At 40.7% G+C, this 25055-nt stretch overlaps 1 protein-coding gene and 2 long non-coding RNA genes across 6 annotated transcripts in view; 1 reads left to right on the top strand and 2 right to left on the bottom strand.

Annotated features, from left to right (window-relative positions):
* Positions 1–1620, bottom strand: part of REV3L (REV3 like, DNA directed polymerase zeta catalytic subunit) — a 183636-nt gene extending 182016 nt beyond the window's left edge. For 2 of the 3 annotated variants that reach the window (XM_027088496.1, XM_027088475.1), the window contains exon 1: positions 1113–1620. Coding sequence is in view for 2 of the 3 variants with exons in the window: in XM_027088475.1 (XP_026944276.1) it covers positions 1113–1251 (139 nt within the window). In the remaining variant the exon portion in view is untranslated. The remainder of the gene's footprint in view (positions 1–1112) is intronic. The other variant, XM_027088486.1, reaches the window with a different exon arrangement.
* A 139-nt stretch (positions 1621–1759) lies between these two features.
* The window catches only part of LOC113610422 (uncharacterized), a 56043-nt gene continuing 32747 nt past the window's right edge, over positions 1760–25055 (top strand). For both annotated transcript variants that reach the window (XR_003429081.1, XR_003429082.1), the window contains exon 1: positions 1760–2078. This is a non-coding gene — a long non-coding RNA (uncharacterized LOC113610422). The remainder of the gene's footprint in view (positions 2079–25055) is intronic.
* LOC113610433 (uncharacterized) overlaps positions 11034–25055 on the bottom strand; it is a 42649-nt gene continuing 28627 nt past the window's right edge. Inside the window, exon 3 of the long non-coding RNA XR_003429083.1 lies at positions 11034–11182. This is a non-coding gene — a long non-coding RNA (uncharacterized LOC113610433). The remainder of the gene's footprint in view (positions 11183–25055) is intronic.

The following is a 25055-nucleotide window of genomic DNA, read 5'->3' as shown; positions in this document are numbered from 1 at the left end:
GAGCAAGGAGCATCAAGTGGGAAACGCTATCTAAAATCCCAAAGGACAGTACATAGCTAGAGGTAAGAGCATCTCTTTCTAGGAGGCAGCTCCATTACTTCACAAAGGCAGTTCAAAGCATGTAGAAAAGCAAAACAATTAAAAACCTTGTAAATTTGGCCAGTATCCTACTTACATTATCATAAATCCCCAAGAGCTTCTGAGAACGTAGCTTGTCTCCCCACCCCACTGGTTCTTCAAAATTGTTTTTGTCTTAGATGTACGTGTATTTAAAATGCAATGCTACACCCCAGCACAGGGGCTTTTTTTTTTTTTTAAATGTTTGCGTTGCTGGACTTAGATGTGGTTCCTATGAAATTCACGCTATTAAGTGGGATGTTGTACGTTGGGCAACATAAACACGCATTTCCCACTTCCGTGGATACACATTTCCCTGAAAGCAATGCACATGGGGACGCAGCCCTGTTCCCCCAGACTCTGAGGCTTTACTTTAAACTCTAAGGAGTTACGACCTGCACTCACAGCAGAACCACATGGTCACTTCAACAAGAAAGATTATCTGGCCCCAGGCACCATTCTTCAGCCCACAGCATCTCCAGAAGGGGCAGAGGAGAGCGCTGGTGAGAAAAGGCGACGAGGCGCGACTGACAACAGAGCTGACACTTCCCCACTCCTCTGAAAAATATTTCCAGTAAGGGGAACTTGGGAGACGCAGAGGGTGTCCGCGGTCCCACCAGCGACCGACCTCAGAGCGGGGCCCCGCGCAACCGTTCACGGAGGACATGGCGCGGCCACCTGACCCGTCCTCCGGGGCGAGAGTGGTGCCCGCTCCGCCTGCCCGCGACCCCAAGTGCGGACCCGACTCCCGACCGCCGCACGCAGTGTAAACACTCGGCGCCCGCCACCTCCCCGCCTGAGATGGGATGCGGGGGGCGGCGCGCAACGCCCGCGCGGACCCCCATTTTTGCGCCTCTCGTCAGGCTCGGGAGGAAAGGCGAGGAGGGCCAAGGGGAGGGAAGACGCGGCAGCGGTCTGCGGAGAAGGCCGGCGGCGTGCGCGCGAGTGCGCGGCGGGGAGGGCTGCCCGGGCGTCCGCCGCTCCCGCCCGCTTACCTGCCGGGGTCGCTCCGAAGACTCGCACCACCGGCACCTTCTTGACAGGGGCCTGGGTGAGGGGGGATTGGCAAATATCCAGCCCCTGCAGTGGGTTGGCCATGTAGTAGTCGGCAGTCACTATCCTCACTGAAAACATGTTCGCCGCCGCCGCCACTACCTCCTCTTCACTAGAGACCTGGCAGCGGCAGCAGCAGCGGCGGCTCCTTCCGCAGCGGCGGCCCCACAGCCACGGTGGTGGCGGCGCCCCCTCCTCTCCGCGGTTCGGTCCCCTCCCCTCACACTCAGACACGGCGAACAGCGGCGGCGGGCGGGGCAGTGTGGGCACTGCTGCCGCCGCCTCCTCAGGAGCACCCGGCAAGGGGCGACAGGAAGGAAGCCCTCGCGCTTTCGTCGGTGCTGGTGCTGCTGCTGCTGCTGCCGCCACTGCCGCCGCCGCCGGGAATCACACGGGCTCCTCCGTCCCAGGCTGCAGCTCTTGTTGCCATGATGATGATGTCACGGACGCAACCACTGGGGGAGGGAAGAAGGGGGGTTGTGTGTGCGGCGAAGAGAGGGCTGTGAGTAGTTGGGGGAGGGGAAGCGGCGGGAAAGGGAGGGAACCGGTAGGGCGCCCCAGCGGGACATCCAGGCGGGGGCCGAGTATGTGTTTTCTCCCCCGCCCCCGGGCACGCAGCGAGAGCTGAGGCTGCCGGAAAGCTCGGCCGGCACAGGGCGCGGGGGATCGATGACTCGGCCGGTGGGCACGGCTACCTGGGTGAGGGGCAGCGGAGGGAGGGGGCGGCGGAGCGCCGATGTCATGGATGGGCTCGGAGGGCCTGGCGGGAGGGGGGCGCCAGTGTTCAGGGCCGTTTCGGTGGCTAGGCGGGATTGGCCGGAGCCGCGGTAATCGCGCTCGCCTCGCCGACCGCCATTTCACATTCTGCGGAGTAGGCGGGGGCAGCCGCGGAAACGGCTTTTTACAAGGTAAGAAAACCCGCCCGCGGGGAGGCGAGGCGCAGCCCTCGTGCCGCTGCAGCCTCGCGGGAGGGCGGGCGGCGGACGCAGCCGGCCCTTATCAGGTAACGCAGCGGCCTCGCGCGTGGCCCAGGGGCGGTGCGAGGGGCGGGGGCGCGCGAGCGCGGGCTTCGGCCTATAAAAGAGCCGCCCAGCCGTTCGTTCCCCCACGTGCGGCGCGAGCCACCGCGCTCCCTCTTCAGCTGCTGTTCTGCAGTGTCTGCGCCCGACCGCTTAATGAGTTTTATTCACGCTCAGCTCTGCTTAGGTTTGCCAGGGCTTGGCAGATGCAGTGCACAGGGATTTCCCACCGCGGTGTCTTTCTCCCGCCCCTTTCCTCCCCTTTCGCCCTAGTATGTCCTTCCTTGGTTTCCTCCTAGGACCCACAGGCTGCGTTCCGGGCGCGCGCCTGGACATGTAAGGACTTGTCAGTTCCCAGTGACCTCCCTCCTCCTCTTCCTCCCCTCCCTTCCCCGCGGAACGTAGGATTAAGAGCCTTTCGGCGAAATTTTCGGCCGAAGAAAAGGCCCAAGAAAGTCACCACGTCAGATGTGGACTCCCAGTGTTATTCATTAACAGTTTGTGTAAGGTTTTACTATCCTAAGGCATAAAAGCAAAAGGAGGTGTGGGAGGACCGTTAGACAAAACAACTTTATCCAAAAGCGGGGGGGAGGGGGAAATAGGGGTGCAGTTGTGAAACGGAGAGCAAAAAAAGGGTAGTAACAGATGCAGCTGGCTTGGCCATTATATTGGAACCGTTAGGTTTTTGTCTGACTTGGTCACTAATATTGGGCGTGACCTTGGACAAATAATTTAGTTTCTTCGGGCCTCAGTTTCCTTATCTGTGCAACGAGAGTTTAACTTAAAAATCCATTAGGGTTTCTTCCCATCAAAAAGATTGAAGCAGTAGAAGGCAGAAACCGTGGTTTCAAGTTTGAAATATGCCACAGAGTTAGGACTTTTGACAGTCGTTTTCAATCTACTCTAATTAGAGATCATTCTTTCACACGTGTATTATACAGGTGTTATTTTAATGGTTAGTAGGTTGCCGTATATTTGAAGTGGTGTGAGAGATCCTCATTTGGAACCATTGTGGTTCTTAAAGTAGGAAAAGCAAAAGGCCCAGAGGGACAGATCACTGGTAAGCTGTCTATAAATCCCATAACATATAATGCTAATAAGAGTTTATGTTCCGAGGGATTCGAGACTGATCACCACAGCAAATTAGCTTGCAGTTTTCAACCTGAGAGCATGATTGTAAACATAGGTGGCAAGATTTCTACTAATATACAGGACCTTACTTAATATTTTAAGAGGCAAAATCTAATTTGATTTTAGTTTTAGAAAGGTATAGAAGTGACTTAAAAATAGGACTACCATACTAAATGCATTTTCTGGTAAAATATTTTGTACAAGCTGAATATCAGATGCACAGTACCAGTGATTCTCACAGTATTTCATGGCACTAGTGTGTTCTTTAATATTTTGGCACTTACTAAATCACATTTTTGGGATATGGGGCCTGGACCACCCACCACTGTCATGATTCTTAAGTAATATAAAATCGAGCATCCCTGTACTATATCATAAAGTACATCCATAATATTTAAATTATATTATTCCTAACTAGAAAAAGGTAAAAGTATGAGATTCACAGATTAGCTATTTCTAGAAAAGGGTTTCTTTCCTCCTACCTCTTGAATCAACTCATTTACTTTAAGAAAAGGCAGTTGCAACCATCATTCAAATCCTTCTAGAACTCCAAGGAAAGAATGTTCACTCTTGAAGAAAAACATTTGCAGCATGAAATTAAGATATTGTGTCCATTGCATGTAATAAAATTTAACTTAATGTTCAAATTGAAAACCTGACAGTACTCCCCTAATTAATCATTATCAAATGTGTTTTATAATTATATTCTCCTGAGGTAAGAAAGAGCTCTGGAATTTTGAGTCAGAGAATGAAAAATTAAACCATCAGTTACTAGGTAAATGAGTTTGGAAAGATAACTATTTTGGGTTTTTTTTTTTTCTCATCTATGAAATGGATAGTAATTCCTGTTTTAACTTTTCAGGGATGTTGTAAGGCTTAATCAAATGAGATAATGTATGTGAAAGTATCATAATAAACTTTGACATCCAGAAATTTAACTCATCTGAAAACAATAAAATCATTTGGAACTGTTATCTACATACAATATGAGAAATGCCGAAATTGACCTCTATACTTAACAAACTTAAAGCATCTGTTTTTGTTATTGCTGTTAATGTTGAGTGACTATTTGCCAGGTGATTTGAGATATAGCGAGAAACAAAACAGACATGGTTCCTGCCCTTAGAGAGTTTATAGTCCAGCATCATAGAAATATATTTCAGTTATATCAAGTGACATTTTATTATCTCTTCTAGTTCATTAACCTATACTCATCATGTCATGCCTTTAGTAAAACCTGCTCAGCCTTCTGTACCAATACTGTTCAATGTCTGTTAGCAATTTATAATCTAGAACAAGGCAATGGATACCATAATTTTTTGGTAGATATTATAAGATGGCTTATTCAACACTTATCCAGCCCCCCTTGTAGCTTGCTTTTCTGTACTTTAGAAGCTAGAAAATTAAAAAATACTAGAGTACTGGCATGGATGAGTGGTGTGCTAGTAAATCATTAACAATGGCTGGAGGAGGGGAAAGAACCTGATTTGTAGCATTGACCCATTTTTATGGTGTGAATACTCCCAAGCTACCAAAGGGACTTCACTGAATAGGGAGTTAGTTGGAGAAGATGCTAACAATTATATGTTGGCTTCAGCGTTTCACTACATGTAACCTGGTTTCCAGCGATCAGATGCACCCATTCAAGACGTAGATCTGAAAATGAGCAACGTGATGCCTCAGTTGCACTCAGGGAGATGGGATTTTCTGGCAAACACCGTGGTGGAGGTGTCTGGTTCTTCTAGGTAGCTGGGGAGGAGTTCTGGCATCCATTTTGAGAGTCATAGGTGCTGACTGGCAAGTGGTGCTAGGATGGCTTTCTGCTAGAATAGCGGATGTGATGCGGGATGAGTGTTCTTCCCGGTTTGGTTTTTCCTGGATGTTGTTTCTAGCCATGTATTATCCAAGCCTGGTTCTCTGGTTCTCTCAGAGATCTATGAGCTAAATACCATCCTTTAATCCCTTTCTGCTTAAACTAGCTCAGTCACAGTCAGCTACACAATTTGTTGAGCCCAGAGCAAAATGAAAAATGTAAGGCCCCTGTTCAAAAAGCAGGGAACAAGTGCCATTACACGTACTAAAATACAAAGCTTTTTCTTTCTTCCGTCATCTCTCCCTCAGCCTGTCATGCTGTTTTTTAATTTGCTTTTTAATGTCATTCTAAGAAAAATTAGAATTTTAAATTATTAGAATGAATTTTACCATTTCTCGTTATATTGTGCAGTGCCATTTATAAATGCAAATATAAGAGCATTTAACTCATACATGAAATCACCAAAACGACACAATTCATATTTCGTAGCTCGTACATGCCACGAGGATGTATTTTTTGCTTATCAGAACAGTGTAAATGCAGCACAAAACTAACTCAGCTGTTTTTCTTTCCCTTCTTGATACGCACATATCCTACCAACCTGAGTAAGGAAGGACTGAAGGGAAAGGAACTATGGGTTGCCCTGCCTTTCCCCTTCCTTCTATGTCATCATTTTCAGTGTAAATGGTCATACAGGGAAGTAACACACACAAGTAAGGCTACGATAGAATTCTTTGGTCACTTGTATTTCTTAGGATGCCATTATCTTCTTTCTGCACCTGAAGCAAGTTCTGGTTGAAATGGAAAGCATAGTCTCTTGGAACTGTCAGCGCCTCCACTAAATCAGTCATAGATATAACATGTTTGCCTTGTAGTCACTTTCCCAGAGCTCCTGTATGCTTAGGTTCACCAGCATCCTGTGCTTGTGAGGCATTATGCAGACTGTGTGCAAACTGGGTAGTAAGCAAGAAGACAAACAGTTTGCCTCCTCTGCTTGCAGGTATGATCCATTGTACCACTTCTTTTATAAAACAGACATTCAAACATAAAAGTATTAAGATTTTCAGAATGGTAACTGCAGACCATTAAAGCAAGCAGAGGGCCCTGTATGACTGCACAGTTTGCATGCCATGAAGTTGACCCTGAGCTCAGTGTTTCTCAAGGGGGCTTCTCCTGATATTTTGGATGAAACAATTCTTTATTGTGCAGGATATTTAACATCCCTGGCCCCTGGGCACTACATGCCACTGTGATAAAAATACCCTCATACATTTCTAAGTGCCCCCCAAAGAGGAGTTACTTCTCTCTACTGAACTCCTTTAGTGGACTCCACTGTCTGCAGCTAGAAACCATGATCATTGCAGATCCTGGAAAGGTCATGTGCAATTTTTGCTATGGATTCTCAAGCAGAGCAAAATACAGAGTTGAGTTAAAAAGATTTCAAAATTCTCATACCTGGGAGAGCAGAATTATGGTGACCTTTTTTCCATTGTCAGAAAAATAATACCACCTACCTTGGTGATGAAACAAACATTTGGGATGAAAGTTTAAAGGGGATCAGTGGGTTTTAGGTGTCACATGCATATAAATGGTAGTTGATCTTTTCTAAAGGAAATTTTTACCCAATCCTTCATACAGTGTCTGACCTCTATGAAACCATGATGGTAAAGAAACTCATTTCCTCCCAGAAGGGATTTGGAAGACCTAATTAAGTATGGCAAACTCTGGAGGCAATTGCCATCAGCTCTCCTCACTCTCAAAAGACTTCATGCAGGTTTCCCCCAATTTATTCATAGCAGCTGTCTGGGTATAAGGTAGACACATAAATATGTATTGCCTGAATGATAAAATATTTTTTGACTAAAAGAATGGGGTTTTATGTCTCTTTTTAAAAGAAATTAAAGGAAAGTCAAATTAATCATTGTGGTGAGAGCTGACTTTCTCTGTGTTCTTATCTTTTTAACCAATTAATCTACTCAGTTACAGGGAGAAGCAACACTTTGAAAAAACAACTCTCAACTCTTCCACTTCCATAAATTAGCAGTAATAGTTTTAAGGGAGAGACCATTGAGCCTATAAATTAAAGATGATGTTTGAGAAACAAAAAAGAAGCTTTCAGAATAGAGTAATATTAGAATTGTTGATTGAGCTTTCCAGGACCCTCATTTAAATTACATGTCCAGAACTGATATTGGGGCATTTCTGATGGATCATGACTAGGCAGGAAGAAACCAAACACACATAGAGTAAGATTAGATTAAGTTCTCAGTTTAAATAATCAGGATTCAAAATCTCAGAAGCAGTGTGTCTGTAGAGCAGCATATCTCAGGCTGGTTTTCCCTGGCCCCAAAGTCCCCACTGCACTTACATATTCACAGCTTAAATCACATTCCAGGAAAACGTCCACTAATAATTTTTGTTATTGACAGTGAGCTCCCCTGGGTTTTGATCCTAATTTTATATCCCTCCAGGGACCAGGAAAGACTATTTACTGTCAGATGTGTAGGTCACAGACCAACACTTATATTTCCTTATTTTCTCAATAAAATGTATTTTTCCAATCTTAAAGGTTTGAAATGCATAGGAAAGAAATTATGGAAAACCATAAAGAAAATATAGGACACTCAATCCCACCCAAAGGCAGTCATGATTAACATTTTAGCCCCAATTTTTCCTAGAAAATTTTTCTATAAGTATATTACACAGTGGAAATAATCCCCTGTTTTTTTTCACTTTACATTGTAGCAGAAACATTTCTCATGCAAATTAGAATTTTTCGTATAAATTATTCTAATGGATACATAATATGCTGTGCCATGGACATACAAGAGTTTTCCATTTTCCTACTGTCGGCCAATAACAGAATGTTTCAAATTTTACAGTTATAAATATCCCACCGATTAGCTCCATTTTGGATCCTACTCTTAACTTTGAAGGAATTTACTTTATTGTTCATTATTTGACAAGAACATCAGTTTCAAGTACATGCCATGTTCTTTCTCTCCAAAGAAGAGAGAATTGTATGTGATATTCTTTCTGCCTGGTTTGCTCTTCCTCTCTCCACCTCTTTTTGCACAGTTAGTTCATTCTTTAAATTTCAGGTCGGGACTTCCCTGGTGGTCCAGTGGTAAAGAATCTGCCTTCCAATGCAGGGAACGTGGGTTTGATCCCTGGTTGGGGAACTAAGATCCCTCATGCCTCGGGGAAACTAAGCCCATGCACCACAACTACTGAGCCCACGCACCTCAACTAGAGAGACCGCGTGCTGAAACTACAGAGCCCACACGCTCTGGAGCCCGGGTGCCACAACTAGAGAGAAGCCCATGCGCCGCAGCAGAAAGATCCCACATGCCACAAAAGCCCAATGCAGCCAAAAATAAAATAAATAAATAATTATTTATTTATTTTTTAAAAAGAGAGATCTTTAAAAAATAAAAAATAAATTTCAGGTCAAAGGTCACTTCCCCAGGGAAGCCTTCCCAAGCTATATATTTGATTATGGTTCTCTGTTACACACTCGAATTGTACTGTGTTTCTTTTTCTCCAGAGCACTTACCTGTGGTTGCAATAATCCATGCATTTGTGTTTTATTTGATTAATTTCTGTACCCGCCTTGGACTAGAATACTGCAATCATTATCTGGATAAGCAGTGATTATAATGCTTCTATAAACACAGGCCAGTTAATGTGATCTCATTCATATCACTGACAAGATGGGTTAAAGCTTGAGGCTGAAATACAATTAATCCAAAAATACTTATGTACCAGGTATTATGCTAGGTGCTGGGAATATAGAAGTGAGAATGGCAGGCATGATTTCAGCCTTCATGCTAATAGTCTAGTGCAGGGTTTGGCAAATTTCCTGTAAAGGGACAGATAAATTGTAGGCTTATCAGGCCATATGGTCTCTCTCCCAACTACTCAACTTTGCCATTGAAACACAAAAGCAATCATCAACAATACATATAGGAAAGAGTGTCTGGGTTCCAATAAAACTTTACTTAAAAAACAGGCGGGGGGACTGGGTTTGATCCACGGACTATTGTTTACTGACCCCTGGTCTAGTGGACAAGACAGCCATTAAACAGATCATTTGAGATGACAAATACTTCAAAAGAAAAGGACAGGGTGACATAAAGTCACATGGCAGAGCTGTCCAACTTAGCCTAGAGAGAAGAATAAAGACTTTCTTGAAGAATATGACTTTAAGCTAATATTTAAATAAAGAGGAAGAGGAGTTACCCGGATAAAAGTAAGGGCAACAGGCTTGATGAAGACCTAAAGCATGGAAAGAGCGAGAATAGAAATAAATTCATTCTTAAACTTAGCGATTGACGGAGAGGGAGATGAAATTGTGTAAGGATAGAGTACAGAGTGAAAAGACAAACTAAGAGTGTTGAAAAAATTTCAGAACCTAGTACTTCCCTAGAGGAAGAGATGCCAGCAGGAAATACTCAGAAGGAATGATCAGTGAGGTGTAGCAGTAGTAGCAGGACGTTTAAGACCTTCCGTCTTGTGACCTAAATGGGAAGGAAATCCAAAAAAGAGGGGATATATGTATATGTACAGCTGATTCACTTTGCTGTGCAGTAGAAACTAACACAACATTGTAAAGCAACTATACCCCAATAAAAATTTAAAAATAAATAAATATAAGAATAGTTTGTATAAAAAAAAAAAGACCTTCCATCTTGTATGTTGGATATGTACGTTGGGAGATATCAGCCTAAAGGCTGGGAACCTCAGAGAACTGGTACACTTTCTGAAGGACTAGATAGGTAGATAGATAGATAGATAGATGATATAAAAGAATAGACCTGAGGACTGAGAAAGTGTGAGTGGTAGGGTAGAAAAATGAAGAGGTAGTGAAGGAATCAGAAATAATAGATAGGAACACATCACTGATATATAGTAGGTGCTCAATAATTTTTTGATAAGTGAATGGAAGGATAACAATATAATGTAAAATCAAAGAACCCAAGAGGGAAAGGGTTTCAATAACAGGTTGACCTATAGTTTTGCATGCTTAGAAGAGCTATTGCTCAAGGCTGGTTTCCTTGACTATCTGAGAAAGGTTGCGGGTAAGGACTCAGTTACTTTTGATGCCCTAGTGCAGGATAAGCCTGACCTCCAATTCCTTCCTCTAAGGAAAGCTGACCTGGCTCTTTCCTTCCCTGAAGATTTCAATGAGTAGGAATAGGGACCTTCCTGTGTCAGTACATGTTCAAAATAAAAATATAAAATTAGAATAGGAGCAAGATTTTTCATAGATTGCCATGACACAAGCTCAACTGTTTTGGTCATTTATATTAAACATGTATTTTATTACTTAATTCTAAACATTTTGTATTGCTGTTTTAACTTTATTAACTTCTTGTTGATATCTATAAAGTCCTGTGTTAGATGCTGTGAGTGATTCAAAAAAATGTAAGACATAGCTCTGGGCTAAAGTATTATGTAACTGACAAGTAAATTGTAAGTTTCTTGACATTAGGAATCATATGTGACATTTCCTGTTTTTCCTTGTACAGTATCAGACTTATAGTTGGTACTGCAGAAATAATTTTCCCCTGCCCTCTGCCTTGCACCATTTGGTGACCAGATGGTGTCCATAATATAGCCACTTCTGTATGACTTGGACAAAACATGATGCTTTCTGAAGAAGACAATATTCTGAAGGCATCTGTAACAGTAATTTCAGCTTGTTGAAGGTTGGGGTTCTTTGTGTAAAGGTCAGCCTGTCAGTAAATAGCATCGCTACCCTGTTCTTTCAAGATTATAAGAAACCTTTGTATGTGTGTTTTTATACCTAAAGAAAAAAAAAAAAGCGTAGTGGGAAACTGTACCCAGTGGTCTCACCAGATGTTTTCAAACCAGAACTAGGGCAACTGAGTTGTAATTTGTTTTTAAGCAATTTTCACAAATTTATGAGAGTAGGGAGCTGAGATTTTTCTTGCCTGAATTAGCAGGTAATTTCATTTTCCATTCGACTTTAGCAGAGAAGACCTCTCCTTAAGATGAAAATGTGAAGCAGAGGTTCTTGCTAAATCTAAAAAGTAGAGCAAAGATTAGTCTTAAGAAAACTCATAGATAAGGGGGAAGCATACCTTTTTCCGAATACCCAGTCCCCTGTACTAAGCATATTCAGAGGCTTGCAAGACTTTATTAATGACTATGACATGTGGCTTACGTCCTCCTCTTTACCTGCGTTCCTCCCGTCATCCTGAGTGAATTCATCACCCAAGTAGACAGCTCACCCAGCACCAGCCTCAGAGTTCCTGGATGTGATCTTCACCCACTCGCTTCTATTGCCACATCCTGGATTTGTCATACACCCAATCTGTTTCACCTCTAACCTCATAAATGCAGACTTGACTTTGGCCAGAACTTTCATCCTAGCTCTGTCACTCAGTTACTCCCAGTACAGCCATTCTCAGTTCCCTAACATCTCATTTCCAGTACTCTTCCTCACTCTGCTGCAGCCTCTCACCCTTCTCAGGTTTCTCTGACTTGGGACCTCCAGTCCATAGACTTCTCTTCTTTCTCCCTATCAGCCTTCTCCTGCCTTCACTTCTTTCATCTCCTGCTGCGTTCTATTTTAAATTACCACTCTCTTGCCAGGAACCACATCTCCTTTGCCCTGTTGCCCTGATATCACTTACCTGACAAAACAACAGCTCTAACTGGGTGTCTGCTCCCAGATTGCTGAGTGCACCCAGACAGAAAAAATAACTGCTATGCAGATTGGCATTTAACACTGTAAATTCAGGACCACCAACCTCAGCTAGATTATTCTTTATCTATACTGTTGGGAAGAGAAGGTTATCCTTATAATGTATTAGTCTCTACCATCTGAATCTCATACTTAATAAGCCAAGGTATAATGTTATAAATTCTTTGTATACCAAAAATTAGTATTAGGCTGGATCATTTCAATTATTACCCTCTCTGACTCTCTAACTTGGCTTTTGTACTTACTTGCCTGTTTTACTTTATGGTTTTGGGTCTAGTCCATCCAATAAGGTAAATTTCTAATGTTTTTAAAATTAATATTTGATCCGTCAAAAAGAACATGTCTTAAACATTATGGAATGAAATGATAACGGAAGGGAAATCATTCCTACACGTAATTACCCTTTTTAGAGGCCTTTGTGAATCCAAGTTGTCTCTAGTTGTTGTCACTCAGGACAGGGGTCTTAGGCTCAGCTCACTTAAGTCATTTCATTCTTGCCTTTCCCAGCTTCCCCTTTCCATCATTTCTGATCCCACAAATTTCTAAAAACACACCCTTTTTTTCCCCCAAAAGTAGCAGGGAAAGCAGTGCTACGTGTATGGGGAACAGGGCTAGGTATGTTTGTACGTATAGTTCATTTATTGAATGGCAGCGTAGCATACTGGTTAAGAGTTCAGGCCCTCCGGCCCAATTTCCCTAGTTACCTGCTCTGTGATTTTGGGCAAATTACTTTCTGTACCTCAGTTTTCCCATCTGTAATATACAGATAATAATACTAGTTCCTACCTCACAGTGTGATTGTGAGGATTAAATTACATATTTTATATGAGTTAATATCTTAGAACTGGTAAGCACTCAGTAACTGTAAGCTATTATTCATAATTTAGAATAAATTATTATTAATAATAATAATTACAGCTTCTCTATTTCCTAAAATACACTTATTAAGAAGAGAATAATGATGAAAGCTAGGAGCTGTTAAAAGTCCATTGATTGGACGTAAAAAGTAGAGTTTTAGAATCGCAAAGGACCCAAGAAATTATTTAGACCATTGGTTCTTAGGCAGTAATATGCATTAGAATCACTTATGAAATATTATAAAGTCACAGTTACCCAGGCCCTCCCTTCTCACATCTACCAAGTCAGAAATATCCACAGGCAGTTCCAAAGCATCTTCCTTGCAAGAACCACTGAACTAATTCAAGTCTTTAGATTTTATTATGAGGAAGTTGAGACTTAGAATAAATAACTTGCCTAAGACCCCAAGTGTAAGTGGGACCCAGGTAACGTAGCTCCTTGGTAAGTGATCTTCCTGCTCTTCTATGTTGCTTGCCAAATATTAAATTTTAAAGAAATTAATATGGGAGTTTATCCTTCTCTCAGTAATATCAGGAAGAATAACATAGGTTTTAAAAGCATACTTCATTCAGCATTTAATTCAAAATAAAACTTATTTTACAATAAAAATAAATGCAGATGACCTTTGTAGAGGACTTCATGCAGAGGACTTTTGCATATTTACAGTAGGATTTAAAGTGAATTTTGCTGTGCTTTTCATGTGGATGTTTGTTTTTGCCACAATGCTTGCTGCTAATTAGTACAAGGAAACACTGTGCGTTTTTGCTCCTCACGCCAACCTCACAGATTGACAGGCAAACAAAACAAATGGTTTATAGGGCAAGGTAGGTTGTAGGAATTAAATTCTTCAGAGCTCTCAATAATAAAATATGCATTTCTTATAATTAGGATTTTTTTAATTTACATTAAATTTTTTTAAACCTTTGTGAAATATTCTTGGAATTTTCCAGTCCGTGAACAGTCAATGTAGGAAAATCAATGGTTATTAGGTATAGTTTTCTTATTGCAGCTTTACTGATTGGTAGATTAAAAGTCTAAAAACTATAGCAAAAATTTTTTTCTGAATTTTTCTATTTGGTATTGAGTACTATGATACTATATCTCTTAAAATGTTTTTCTTTATCCATAATATAAAGGAATCAAAAAATACATTAGAACTCGGATGTGAACTTGTGCAAAGGTGTGAAATAAATTGAGATGACAGGGCAGAAGCAAGAAAATGGAGCTCAAATTAAATCTACCCCTCAACGCAGGCCTGTTTATATTTTACTATGTTTGCTATCATAAATTTATTTCCATGTATGTGTTTCTTTGCTAGAAATGATAAATAGCTGCCAGCCCAACTTCTGATTCTTAGGCAACTCCATTTTACCAACAAACCACTCATTTTGATTTGGTAAGTGCGATGAAGTCCACTATCCCAGATCCCCATCAACCTGTTTTAAACTGTTGTTGCTTCTGCTGCGTCTTTGCCTGATTCCATACCCTTTGCTCTATATTTCATCTCAGGTTTGACCTTTGGATCTTTTTACTTGATGCATGTGTCTGGCCTCCTGGCATTTGACTACAACCTGATCATCTTTGGTTTAGACTCACCTTCTAGTTCCAAGCTACCAAGATTTATACCCCCTGGTTCCAGCAGTTCAGAAATTCCCGGCACAGCCATTGGCTGCTATCTAAAGGGGATCAACTTCAAACACTAGCCCTATATTATAAACATTTTTTCATTTGTTCAACAGATTGTACTCATCACTACTATGTGTAAGGCACTAGAGTAATTTCTGGGAAATACAGAAAATTAATTAGTAACAGAAAGCTTAATGCTCTTAAAATCTGGTAAAACAAATAATACAAGTATATAATGATAGTTTAAGATAGTATGTGTTCAACTCTTATGAAGTATTTATACAAACAAAACATTAATTTTAAAAATCTTCGAATAGAAAATCCTTAAGCTGGAATTAAGGGGTATGGGGTACAAGAAGACATGACCAAAAGAACCTGGGATGTGATTCATGGATTAAAAAAGATTAGGAAGGGCTTCCCTGGTGGCGCAGTGGTTGAGAGTCCGCCTGCCGATGCAGGGGACACGGGTTCGTGCCCCGGTCCGGGAAGATCCCACATGCCGCGGAGCGGCTGGTCCCGTGAGCCATGGCCGCTGAGCCTGCGCGTCTGGAGCCTGTGCTCCGCAATGGGAGAGGCCACAGCAATGAGAGGCCCGAGTACCGCAAAAAAAAAAAAAAAAAAAAAAAGATTAGGAACACTGACAGGTGTTTAACTAGACTTTGGAGGTAGGGTAGGATAGACACATGCAACAAACACATTCCAAAAAGTGGAACCAAATCAACAAGAGCAGAAAAGGTTAAAGAAATTTTATTCGTCTAGACTGGTTGACAGTATATGTAAGGAGTGGAAGAAAGCCTAGAAAAGTTGGTTGGAACCAGATTATGGAAGGGTTTGAATACTGAGGAGTTTAGAGTTGGCACGTATGTTTTGGGGAGTCAGAAAGTTTTGAGCAGGAAATGATGATTGGCTTGATTTAGCAGTGCTATACAGGAAGGATTTGGTAGTGAGGAGACAGGCAGGTAGAGACTGCAAACCAGGGAATCAGGAGGCTAATACAGACAGTAATCTAAAGTAAGGAGGGCCTGGAGACAATTTCTTTTTTTTTTTTTTTTTTTTTTTTTTGCGGTACGCGGGCCTCTCACTGTTGCGGCCCCTCCCGTTGCGGAGCACAGGCTCCGGTCGCGCAGGCCCAGCGGCCATGGCTCACGGGCCCAGCCGCTCCTCGGCATGTGGGATCCTCCCGGACCGGGGCACGAACCCGTATCCCGCATCGGCAGGCGGACTCTCAACCACTGCGCCACCAGGGAAGCCCTGGAGACGACTTCTTAAGTGCCTGTTATGAGCTGGTGCTGGTGATACAATGAGGACTGGGTCCTTTAGATGAGGAAGTTTTTAGTCTAGCGAGATACTGATCTCTTAAAGGCTCCTAGAGGGGTCTCTATGCAAAACTTTGGGACCACTTCTGATCGTTTCCCGGTTACTAGGTTAATTAGATCGATCTTCATCTTATAATAGGATGTATTCTCTACCTTCTAAAACTACTTTTCCATTTTATCAGTCTGCTAAGGCAAAAGTATCCCAACCACTTGCACATAAAGAAAAGCAATTTATTACTTAAAACAAGACAGGAACACGACACCATACAAGGCAAAGCAGAAAATGACATGTTTTAAAGAGATAACTGAAGATGATGAGGAGAATGAATTGGAGGTTAGATTAGGAACAAGAAAACCAGTTAAGAGTTTGTTGTAGTAATCTACCTGCTTGATTATGAGGGTCTGAACTAAGACAGTATGAAAGAAGAGGAGTCCTTAGTGGCTACTTCCACCATAATCCTTTCTATCACTGCCCTGGTACAACTCGGGGGTGGGTAAAGGACTCTCACTTGGAATTGATCTTGAACAGAGGGACTCAAGAACACAAGAAACACTTGTTTACTTCTGCAGACTTAGAGGTAAGGCTCCTACTGCCAAGCAGTCTCTTTTCCTGTTCCTTTCTTATTTGGAACATGGTTTACCAGCCTTCACATTGATTCTGTGAACTCCCTGATAAATTCTTGTTTTGCTTTAGTTAGCCCAAGTTGGTTCCTAGGGCTTACAATAAAAAACCTCTAATTGACACTGTATGTGATTTTTGAGGCACCTGTGGATAACCAGGTGGAGACTGTTAGAAATATGAAACTCGAATAGTGGTTCTCAAAGTGATGCATCAGCATTACCCGAGAACTTGTTAGAAATGTAAGTTCTCAGGCCCCGCCCCAGACTAACTGAATATGAAACTTGAGGAATGGGGCCTGAGCAATCTGAATATCAGTAAGGCCTCTGGGTGATTCTAATGCAAACTATAGTTTGAGAACCAATTGAACTAGAGCTTAGAAGGGAGATAGGGGGTGGATATAAAGATGTGTGAGTCAAATGAATGACAGTTGCTGTTAGGGGGAATGAATAACCTCCCAGAAGAGTGGAAGAGAAGATAAGCCCCTGAAGTACATGAAATAATCGAAGAAATTGAGACTGGTGCTGTACAATCAAGGAAGGGCAAATTTAACAGAGGTGTCAGGTGCTATACAGAGGACAAGGTGGATGAGAGAGCCAAGCGATAGGACTGACCATTAGAGGTTTTTGGTGTCAATTAAGAGAGAATTGGTACAGATAATGAAAATAAGTGGTGAGAGAACAAAGGCAAGAAAAAAACAAAGGATACTTTTTTGCAGTAGGTTGGGAGTGCAAGAAAGAAAGTTGAGGTAGATGTCTCAGTTTTTACTGCATAATAAACACTCTAAAACACAATGGCTTGAGACAGTAATTATTATTATAGCTCAAGTGTCTGAAGGTTGGCTGATCTCAGCTGGGCTTGCTCATATATCTGAAAGCCTAATGTGGGTTTTCCTCTGGGCTGGGTTCTGTTTCACATATCTGTCATCCTCCTGGGACTCTTTGGCTTGCCCTGAGCATGCCTTTCTCATGGAGATGGAAGAAGAGTTTGGTTTTGGGTTTTTTTTCACTGCAGCATTTTTTTAATTGAAGTATAGTTGGTGTACAATATTATATGTAAGTTACAGGTGAACAATATAGTGATTCACATTTTTTAAAGGCTATACTCCATTTATAGTTATTATACAATATTGGCTATATTCTCTGTGTTGTACAGTATATTCTTGTAGCTTATTTTATACATAATAGTTTGTACCTCTTAATCCCCAACCCCTATATTGCCCCTCCCCCTTCCCTCTCCCCACTGGTAACCACTAGTTCTCTATATCTGTCAGTCTGCTTTTTTTTTAAACTATATTCACTAGTTTGTTGTATTTTTTAGATTCCACATATAAGTGATATACAGTATCTGTCTTTCTCTGACATTTCATTTGGCATAATGCTAAAGTCCATCCATGTTGCTTCAGGTGGAAAAATTTCATTCTTTTTTATGGCTGAGTAGTATTCCATTGGATGTATATACCACATCTTCTTTATCCATTCATTTGTTGATGGACACTTAGGTTGCTCCCATATCTTGGCAATTGTAAATAATGCTGCTGTGAACATTGGGGTACATGTATCTTTTCGAATTAGTGTTTTTGTTTTTTTCAGATGTTTTTGTTTTCTTCTTGTCTAGAAGAAGAGTTTTAAGAGGGCAAGCAGAAACATACAAGGCTTCTTGAGGCCTAGACTCCAAACTGACACACTGGCACTTCTGCCTCTGCCTCATATTGGACAGAGCAGGTTGTGTGACCAAGCCCAGATTCAAGGGGGTGGGAAATAGAATTCACCTTTTAGAGAAGCTGCAAAGTGACATGGCAAAGGGCATGAGTTCACACAGGGGTGGAGAATTGGGACCATTAATACCATTAATACTTGGATCAGCAGTAATGCTTGACTGCTGGGAAGCAGTGGTAGGAAGAGAGACAGCTGGTGCAGGCAACCACCTTGGTTTGACTGTGTAGGAGAGGCCTGGGGAGGAGTTGGGGAGGAGGGCATAGTTGAAATGACTAGGGGTCCAGATTGTACACGGAAGCAGGTGAAACCAGAAGGTGAATTGGGAGGCAGAAGATGAACAATTATGCATTTTCATTGGAAGAGGTGGAAGTTCACAGAGAAGAAACAGAATTTATAGTCTTGGAAGAATAGTTCTGTGATAGTGGGGTTAAAAATCCAATTTCATGAGACAGAACTGGAGCTAAATTTAAAGCAAGAGCTCTGGAGACAAGGTACCTAGTTTTGCATTCTAGTTATGTGATCTTGGTCAAATCATTAAATTTCTGTATGACTTAGATTTTTTTTTTTTTGGTAAAACATGAATAATAATTGTTCTTACCTCATAGGGTTACTGTGAGGATTAAGTGAAATAAACTATATGAAGTACCTAGAACAGTATGTCTGGTGTTTACTATGTTTTATTATTTTAAATACCACTTACATGTATCTATAATCAATAAATGTGAATACTTTAGAGAATATTACTTGAAAGACAGTGGCAAGTATACATTGTGTGTTCTGCCTTAGCTAACAAATGCTGTGTCTGGAAAATACATACACAGTTAGCTACCTGTTGAAGTTGGAACTCATGCAGCCTTTACCACTTAAGGTTGTTTTCTTTACTGTTACTACAAGAAAATAATTATCATGCTCAAGTCATATGTCTCCTCATTTCCCCCTAGATGACCATGCTTTGGGATTTTCATAGTTTGAGTAATTCCTCTGGGCTCTACCACCCAGCAAGTTAAAGAGGACAAGATTCTTCCCTGGGGATTGTGGTTCTGAGAATGTGAGCAGCTTGTTTTCATGAGAGCTGCACCCTGACAGGACCTACTGTTAGGAGCTGTTGTGTGGGTGGCTGTGTTGTTTTTAGTTGTTTCTTCCATCCTACACTGTTGTTTATATATAAAGATTTTTGAAAAGTGAATGTTTTACAGGGCTGTTTTGCTTATACAAAGAAAATTAAAACAATTTCAAAGTAATTACTTGTGTTTTATATTTTTCTCTTTTAAAATAAAGTATTCATTGATATTGCCTGGAAAGAAAATGAAGACCAAAGACATGGCTACACTCTTAATGTTTTAAAATAAGGTAATGTTATTCTCTGTTTGAATGGAGCCTTCTAAGGAATGACCACAGTCTCATACACAGTCGACTTAAATGCATTCTTTATCTTTAAAAGGAAGCAGAATAGGATCATTGAATAAATCACATGTGTTCACAGCCTTGTCTGATGAAATCATATACTACACAAACACATTATTCTCTAGTCAGGAGGGTAAGGGGACATTTGAAGTGGGGCTTGCCCTGGCGGAAACCTTTTTTTGTTTAAAAAATAGTGCAGTGAAAGACCACACAGTAGATGATAACAGAAAATATCTTCCATGCCTTCCTCTACCTTTATACTTTCTCATTCTCCTTTGTTCTCTAAGGACATCTGTTGTAATGATTATTTGGTATAACTCATAGGTACATAGCAGAAGGCATATCATATTTCATTTATTATTTTGTCTATTATAATTATTGCTCTCTTTTACATCATGACATTGTAGGTTTTTAAAATATTTTGTTTATAAAATATATGAAAGATGTTATAGGAAATTTATTAGTTGGCTGTAGATATCTAAAGAGTAAATGTTTTAACTCTGAATTTAATAAAATTATATTTTAGGAAGTCTAGCATACTTTTATCAAGCTACGTCTTAAAGAGATAAATATACTGAAAGATGAATTTCATTTTCCTTTTTTACATCAGTTGCAATGTTTTGTTTTTTTTACTTAGGCATTTGAAAGATTCTTAATTATAAACAACATTGATAGGAGATTTTGGAGGCTTTTAAATAGGTCCATTATTTCAAATGTTTTCAACATTTTGATAGCTGATTTGCTGTCTATATTATGGATGCAATTCAAAATTCAAGTTTTTACTTCTTATTAGGTGTTCTTATATTGCCTTCCAATTTTGCCCTAGGTTGATCCCCTGAGGAATTTTGAAATTTATGTTTGAAAGGGTTTTTTTTAATGAAATGCAGTATTTTTATTTGAAAGAATTTCAAATAAATGTTATTTTTATTATGAAAATGTCAAACATACACAAAAGTAGAGCAAATAGTATGACAAACCCCCAAGTTATGTCTGAACTTTAAGTGATATGTTAGTACAGGTACTACACTACATTTGTTAATGCAACATGTTCAGGGACTGAAGAAATGCTTGTGGCTTACTGCACACTTGAAAGAAGTTGTATAAACCAATTTTTTAAAAATATTCAGTCATTTCCCAATCTATAACAGATTGTATTTCAAATGTTTGTTGGTCGTTAGCCAATTTTTGGACCTACAAATGTGTTTCCCATAGAAACAATCTTGAAATGGCTATTAGCTTTTCAGGCTAGCTCTCAGTAATTTACCTAATTCACAGTTAAGGGAACCCAAACACCATTTTTAACATCATTTCAGTGAGAAAATGCTTCCTTTGAAGCATTTGAAGTCCTAGGGAACAGCACCACCCATCTTCCCTTCCACTAAGTATGGGAGATACGGGAGCAGAGTCAGAAGACTGTAGTGAAGATTCACATCCATGATGCGTCTTCAACAAAAGTAGCAGGAACTCAGAGAGGACAGTAGGAGTGTGGGGATGGGAGTGCACTCTGTACATTCCATTCTGAAATGATTTACTGTTTCCTCTGCCAGTGGAGTTTGTTTTTATCCTTTTTTTTTTAAGGACTTTTTATTTTAAAAAAAAACACCTTCACAAATACTCTGTTGTATCCAAAGTTTTCATTTTACAGACTTTTTTAAAAGCAGGCTTCTGGTTATTTTATTCTTTGAGTAAGTTTCTGACATGGGGGGAAATTATTTTCACTGGCTGAGATATGCCTAAGACAACAGGAAAAGATTCCTGACTAGTAAAACATAAAATTGGAGTATAAACATAGGTACTAAACTGCAAATAAGTCAGGTTGTTGGAATAATGTATATAGTGAACTTACAAGTATTATTAACCTTTTAGAGTATCTGGGAATGACAAATGAAAGCACGGTTTTGTCATGCCAACCTATACTCTCATTCTTCTAAATTGACCTTACATTCCTACACTCCCAGGCTCTTATCCTGGCAGCTATTATAGGCTCCAGTCTTACCTCCTCTCTAGAGAACGTGTATGCTTGTGAGTGACTTGACAGCAGGCCCCCAATGCTAGCTAGCCTCATTTTCCAGAGGTAGTAATGCCAGTACCCATATATACAAAGAAAATCAAACATCCTTTGTGATGAGTCCACTGAAGGTCCCACAGCATGATGTGCCACAACTTCACTCCGACCCACGCTCCCAGAAGATAAAGAGGGTCCTGCTGTGTGTCGAGTACTGAGCTAACAAGGTGCTTTACATATGTTACTGTATTAGTCCTCATAGTAACTCTGAGCGATAGGGGTGCTGTCCTCATTTTACAGATGAGGAAAATTTCCAAGAACTAGTTAGCACTGGAGTTAGTGAGTGGCTGGATTCAAACTGGGTTCAAACCACTATGAGGGGAATGAACCCACATATCCCTCATTTGAACTTGCCCACCAAACCAGCTAAGGGAAGAAAACCAAAAAGCCTTCTCTGAGTTAGCTTTACACTTACCAGCAACTCTTAGAACTGTGGTTCCTCTGCCTGGGGGACCTGGGCCCTGCAGCTCCCAGAGCTAGCTCATATCCTCAAGATCCCCCCAAATCCAGGGTAAGCATGTCTCGTCTCAGCCCTTCTGAAGTCAGGTAAATGCCTTGCCATTATCACTAGGCTCCTGCAGCTGGAAACCCAATCATCTCTAACCCAGATGAGGAAACTGGAGCTTGATATTAAGGCACGGCTCCAGAAGAACCCTTCAACTGGAGTCCCTCCCTGCCTACTGATGGTGCTGAGAGTGCCAGAGGACAGGCTCCCCTGCCAACCAGCGTAACTCGGGAAAATCTGCGTGAAGATATAGTAGTCGAGAGGAAAAGAAATAAAATTCAAGAACTGGAGTTGTCAGGTGATCCTGCAAAGGAGCCTGTAGGCCCACAGATGTTTCATCTGCATTAATAACTTCTCCAGTAACTTCAAAGATAGCTACTTCTAGATCTCTGAATTCCTAACCACTGATGGAGAGTCTAAATTTAAGATATCAGGCTCAGAAACTCCCAGAAATAGCCTAGGGCAGTCTCAAAATATGTCCCTGGGAACTCGTTAAAAATGCAAATTAATGAACCCATCTCAGGCTTACTGAATCAAAAGTGGGGTACAGGAATCTCTGTTTTAACAAGCCCTCCAGGTGATCCTGGTATTCACTAAAGTTTGAAAACCACTGGCCTAGGAAGATGAAGGATGATCCCAGGTTCTCCACATTAACCTAGAATTAACCTGCAACAGCTACCTGAGGTTAGATTCTACCCTCCCACCTCCCACCCACCTCTAACCAGTGCTGTGGTTAGAGTCGGGTGACTCTCTCAACCAAGACTAACTGCCTGGTTGCTCATTTTTTCCCTTGAAAACTCCAAGGAAAATTTTGGGTAGACAGCAGATGACTGAATTGAAATTTTAAAACTCATTGTTTATGATAGGGGAATTGGAAATAACTTAAATGTCTATTAATAGGGATTTGATTAAAAACAAATTCTAGGGCTTCCCTGGTGGCGCAGTGGTTGAAAGTCTGCCTGCCAATGCAGGGGACACGGGTTCGTGCCCCAGTCCGGGAAGATCCCACATGCCGCGGAGCGGCTGGGCCCGTGAGCCATGGCCGCTGAGCCTGCGCGTCCGGAGCCTGTGCTCCGCAACGAGAGAGGCCACAACAGTGAGAGGCCCGCGTACCGCAAAAAACAAAACAAAACAAAACAAAACAAAAATTCTATGAGGATTGGGACCAATGCTGACCAATACTACGTTCGCTATATTCTCATTGCCTAATACAGCATTAGTATTCAATATTCATTAATTGAATGAATAAGTGAATATATATTCATACACCTTCAAATGCTGAAGTACAATGCAGCCTTTAAAAAAGTTTTCTAATAGCAATCTCATTCCCACATATTTACCCCAAAACCTGAAAGCCAATGTTTATAGCAACTTTATAATCGCCCAAAACTGGAAACAACCCAAATGTCCTTCACCTGGTGAATGGATCAGGAGGGGACTGCATTTGAGGAAGTAGTTGAGGGCACCTCATTTTACATGTTATTGTTTTAATTATAAGAATTTATTTGTGTATTATATAATTAATAAACAACATTTTATAGACTGGCAGGATAAACACCCCAAATGTCAATAGTAGTTATCTCTGGTTGGTAGGATGACAAGTGATTTTTTTTTATACAAAAATTTTATTTTATAGAAAAATTAATTTCGAATTTTTCTATATAAACAGGTTATGCTTTTATAACTAGAATAAAAAACAAGTTATTTTAAAAGTGGGGAGTGGGAAACCCAGGAAGCATGACACATGAAAAATTTATACAAATTAAAAACGTGGGGGACTTCCCTGGCAGTCCAGTAGTGAAGACACCGCACTTCCATTGCAAGGGGCATGGGTTCCTGCTCGGGGAACTAGATCCCTCATGCCACATGGTGTGGCCCAAAACAAAAAAGGAAAAGAGAAAGTTATAAAAATATCCAAAGCAAAGTTTCACTGGAAAAAGAATTTGTATACTCCCTCCTGAAATTTAATGTCCATACAGATTACCTGGAGTACTTGTTAAAATGCAGATTCTGATTCCAAGGATTTGAATTTCTAACAAGCTCCTGGTCCATAGAGCACTTGAACAACAGGCTGTAACACTGTGTTGTCAAAAGAACAGCCACTAACTAGCCACATATGCACTTGAAATGTGACTAGTCCAAATTGAGGTGTACAAGTGTAAAATACACACTGGATTTTGAAGACTTAACACACACACCAAAAATGTAAAATATCTTAATTATATTAATTACATATTGAAACAATATTTTTGGATATATGGCGTTAAGTAATATATTAAAATTAATTTAAGCCTGTTTCTTTTAATTGTTTTAAAATGGCTACCAGAATATTTTAAATTACATTTGTGGTTTGTATTTTTTGGCTTGTATTTTATTTTTATTGGACAGCACTGATCTAGAATAACTATTAACAGGATTTTACTTCACTCTGGGTCTTAAATCACTAAAATAATGCAGGAAAAGGATTAACACCTCATTAATGACCAAATTGGCAACTTTTGTATATTATTCATTAAGTAAACATCCTTAGGATTTCTTAAAATCTATAGGTAGAGGTTGAGACAAATAGAAATCATAGAATTTTAGATCAGAAAAGAAACTTTAAGGTCATCAAGTTCAAACACCCTGGCTTATGGAATTATTTATCAATTTGACAAAGATGTATTCAGTATTTAATATCTGTAAGTACTGAATAGGTACTTACATGATGGACAAGTAAGTAAGGTGAGCGCCTACCCTGGAGAAGCTGAGAATGATGGTAGTGGTCTGTAATGGCACCCCATTAGGCATGTGGACAGAGTTCTCTCAGACACAGAGGCAGAGGCCAACACAGACTCCATTTTCCTGAGGAAGATCTAACAAGCTCCAAACAAAGAAGCTTACTTGGGCTGGCTCTAAGTTTCCCCAGGTTTTATAGCTTCTGTTTGATATCAATGATGCACATAAGGCTTTAGGATTAGACGTGTATTTAAATAATCAACATAAGGCATGCTCTCTCCTCTTTCACACAAAATAGATGCACTATTATCAGAAAGCAAGGAAATTTAAACCTGAGAAACTTTCGAAGTTTGAACATGG

This window comes from Aethalodelphis obliquidens, unplaced genomic scaffold (genome assembly GCF_003676395.1).
Source record: "Aethalodelphis obliquidens isolate GAN/ISIS:26980383/991018 unplaced genomic scaffold, ASM367639v1 scaffold3, whole genome shotgun sequence".
In the NCBI taxonomy this organism is placed as follows: Eukaryota; Metazoa; Chordata; class Mammalia; order Artiodactyla; family Delphinidae; genus Aethalodelphis; species Aethalodelphis obliquidens.
Note: the sequence above shows the minus strand (reverse complement) of the source record. Positions and strands in the feature narration are given on the sequence as shown.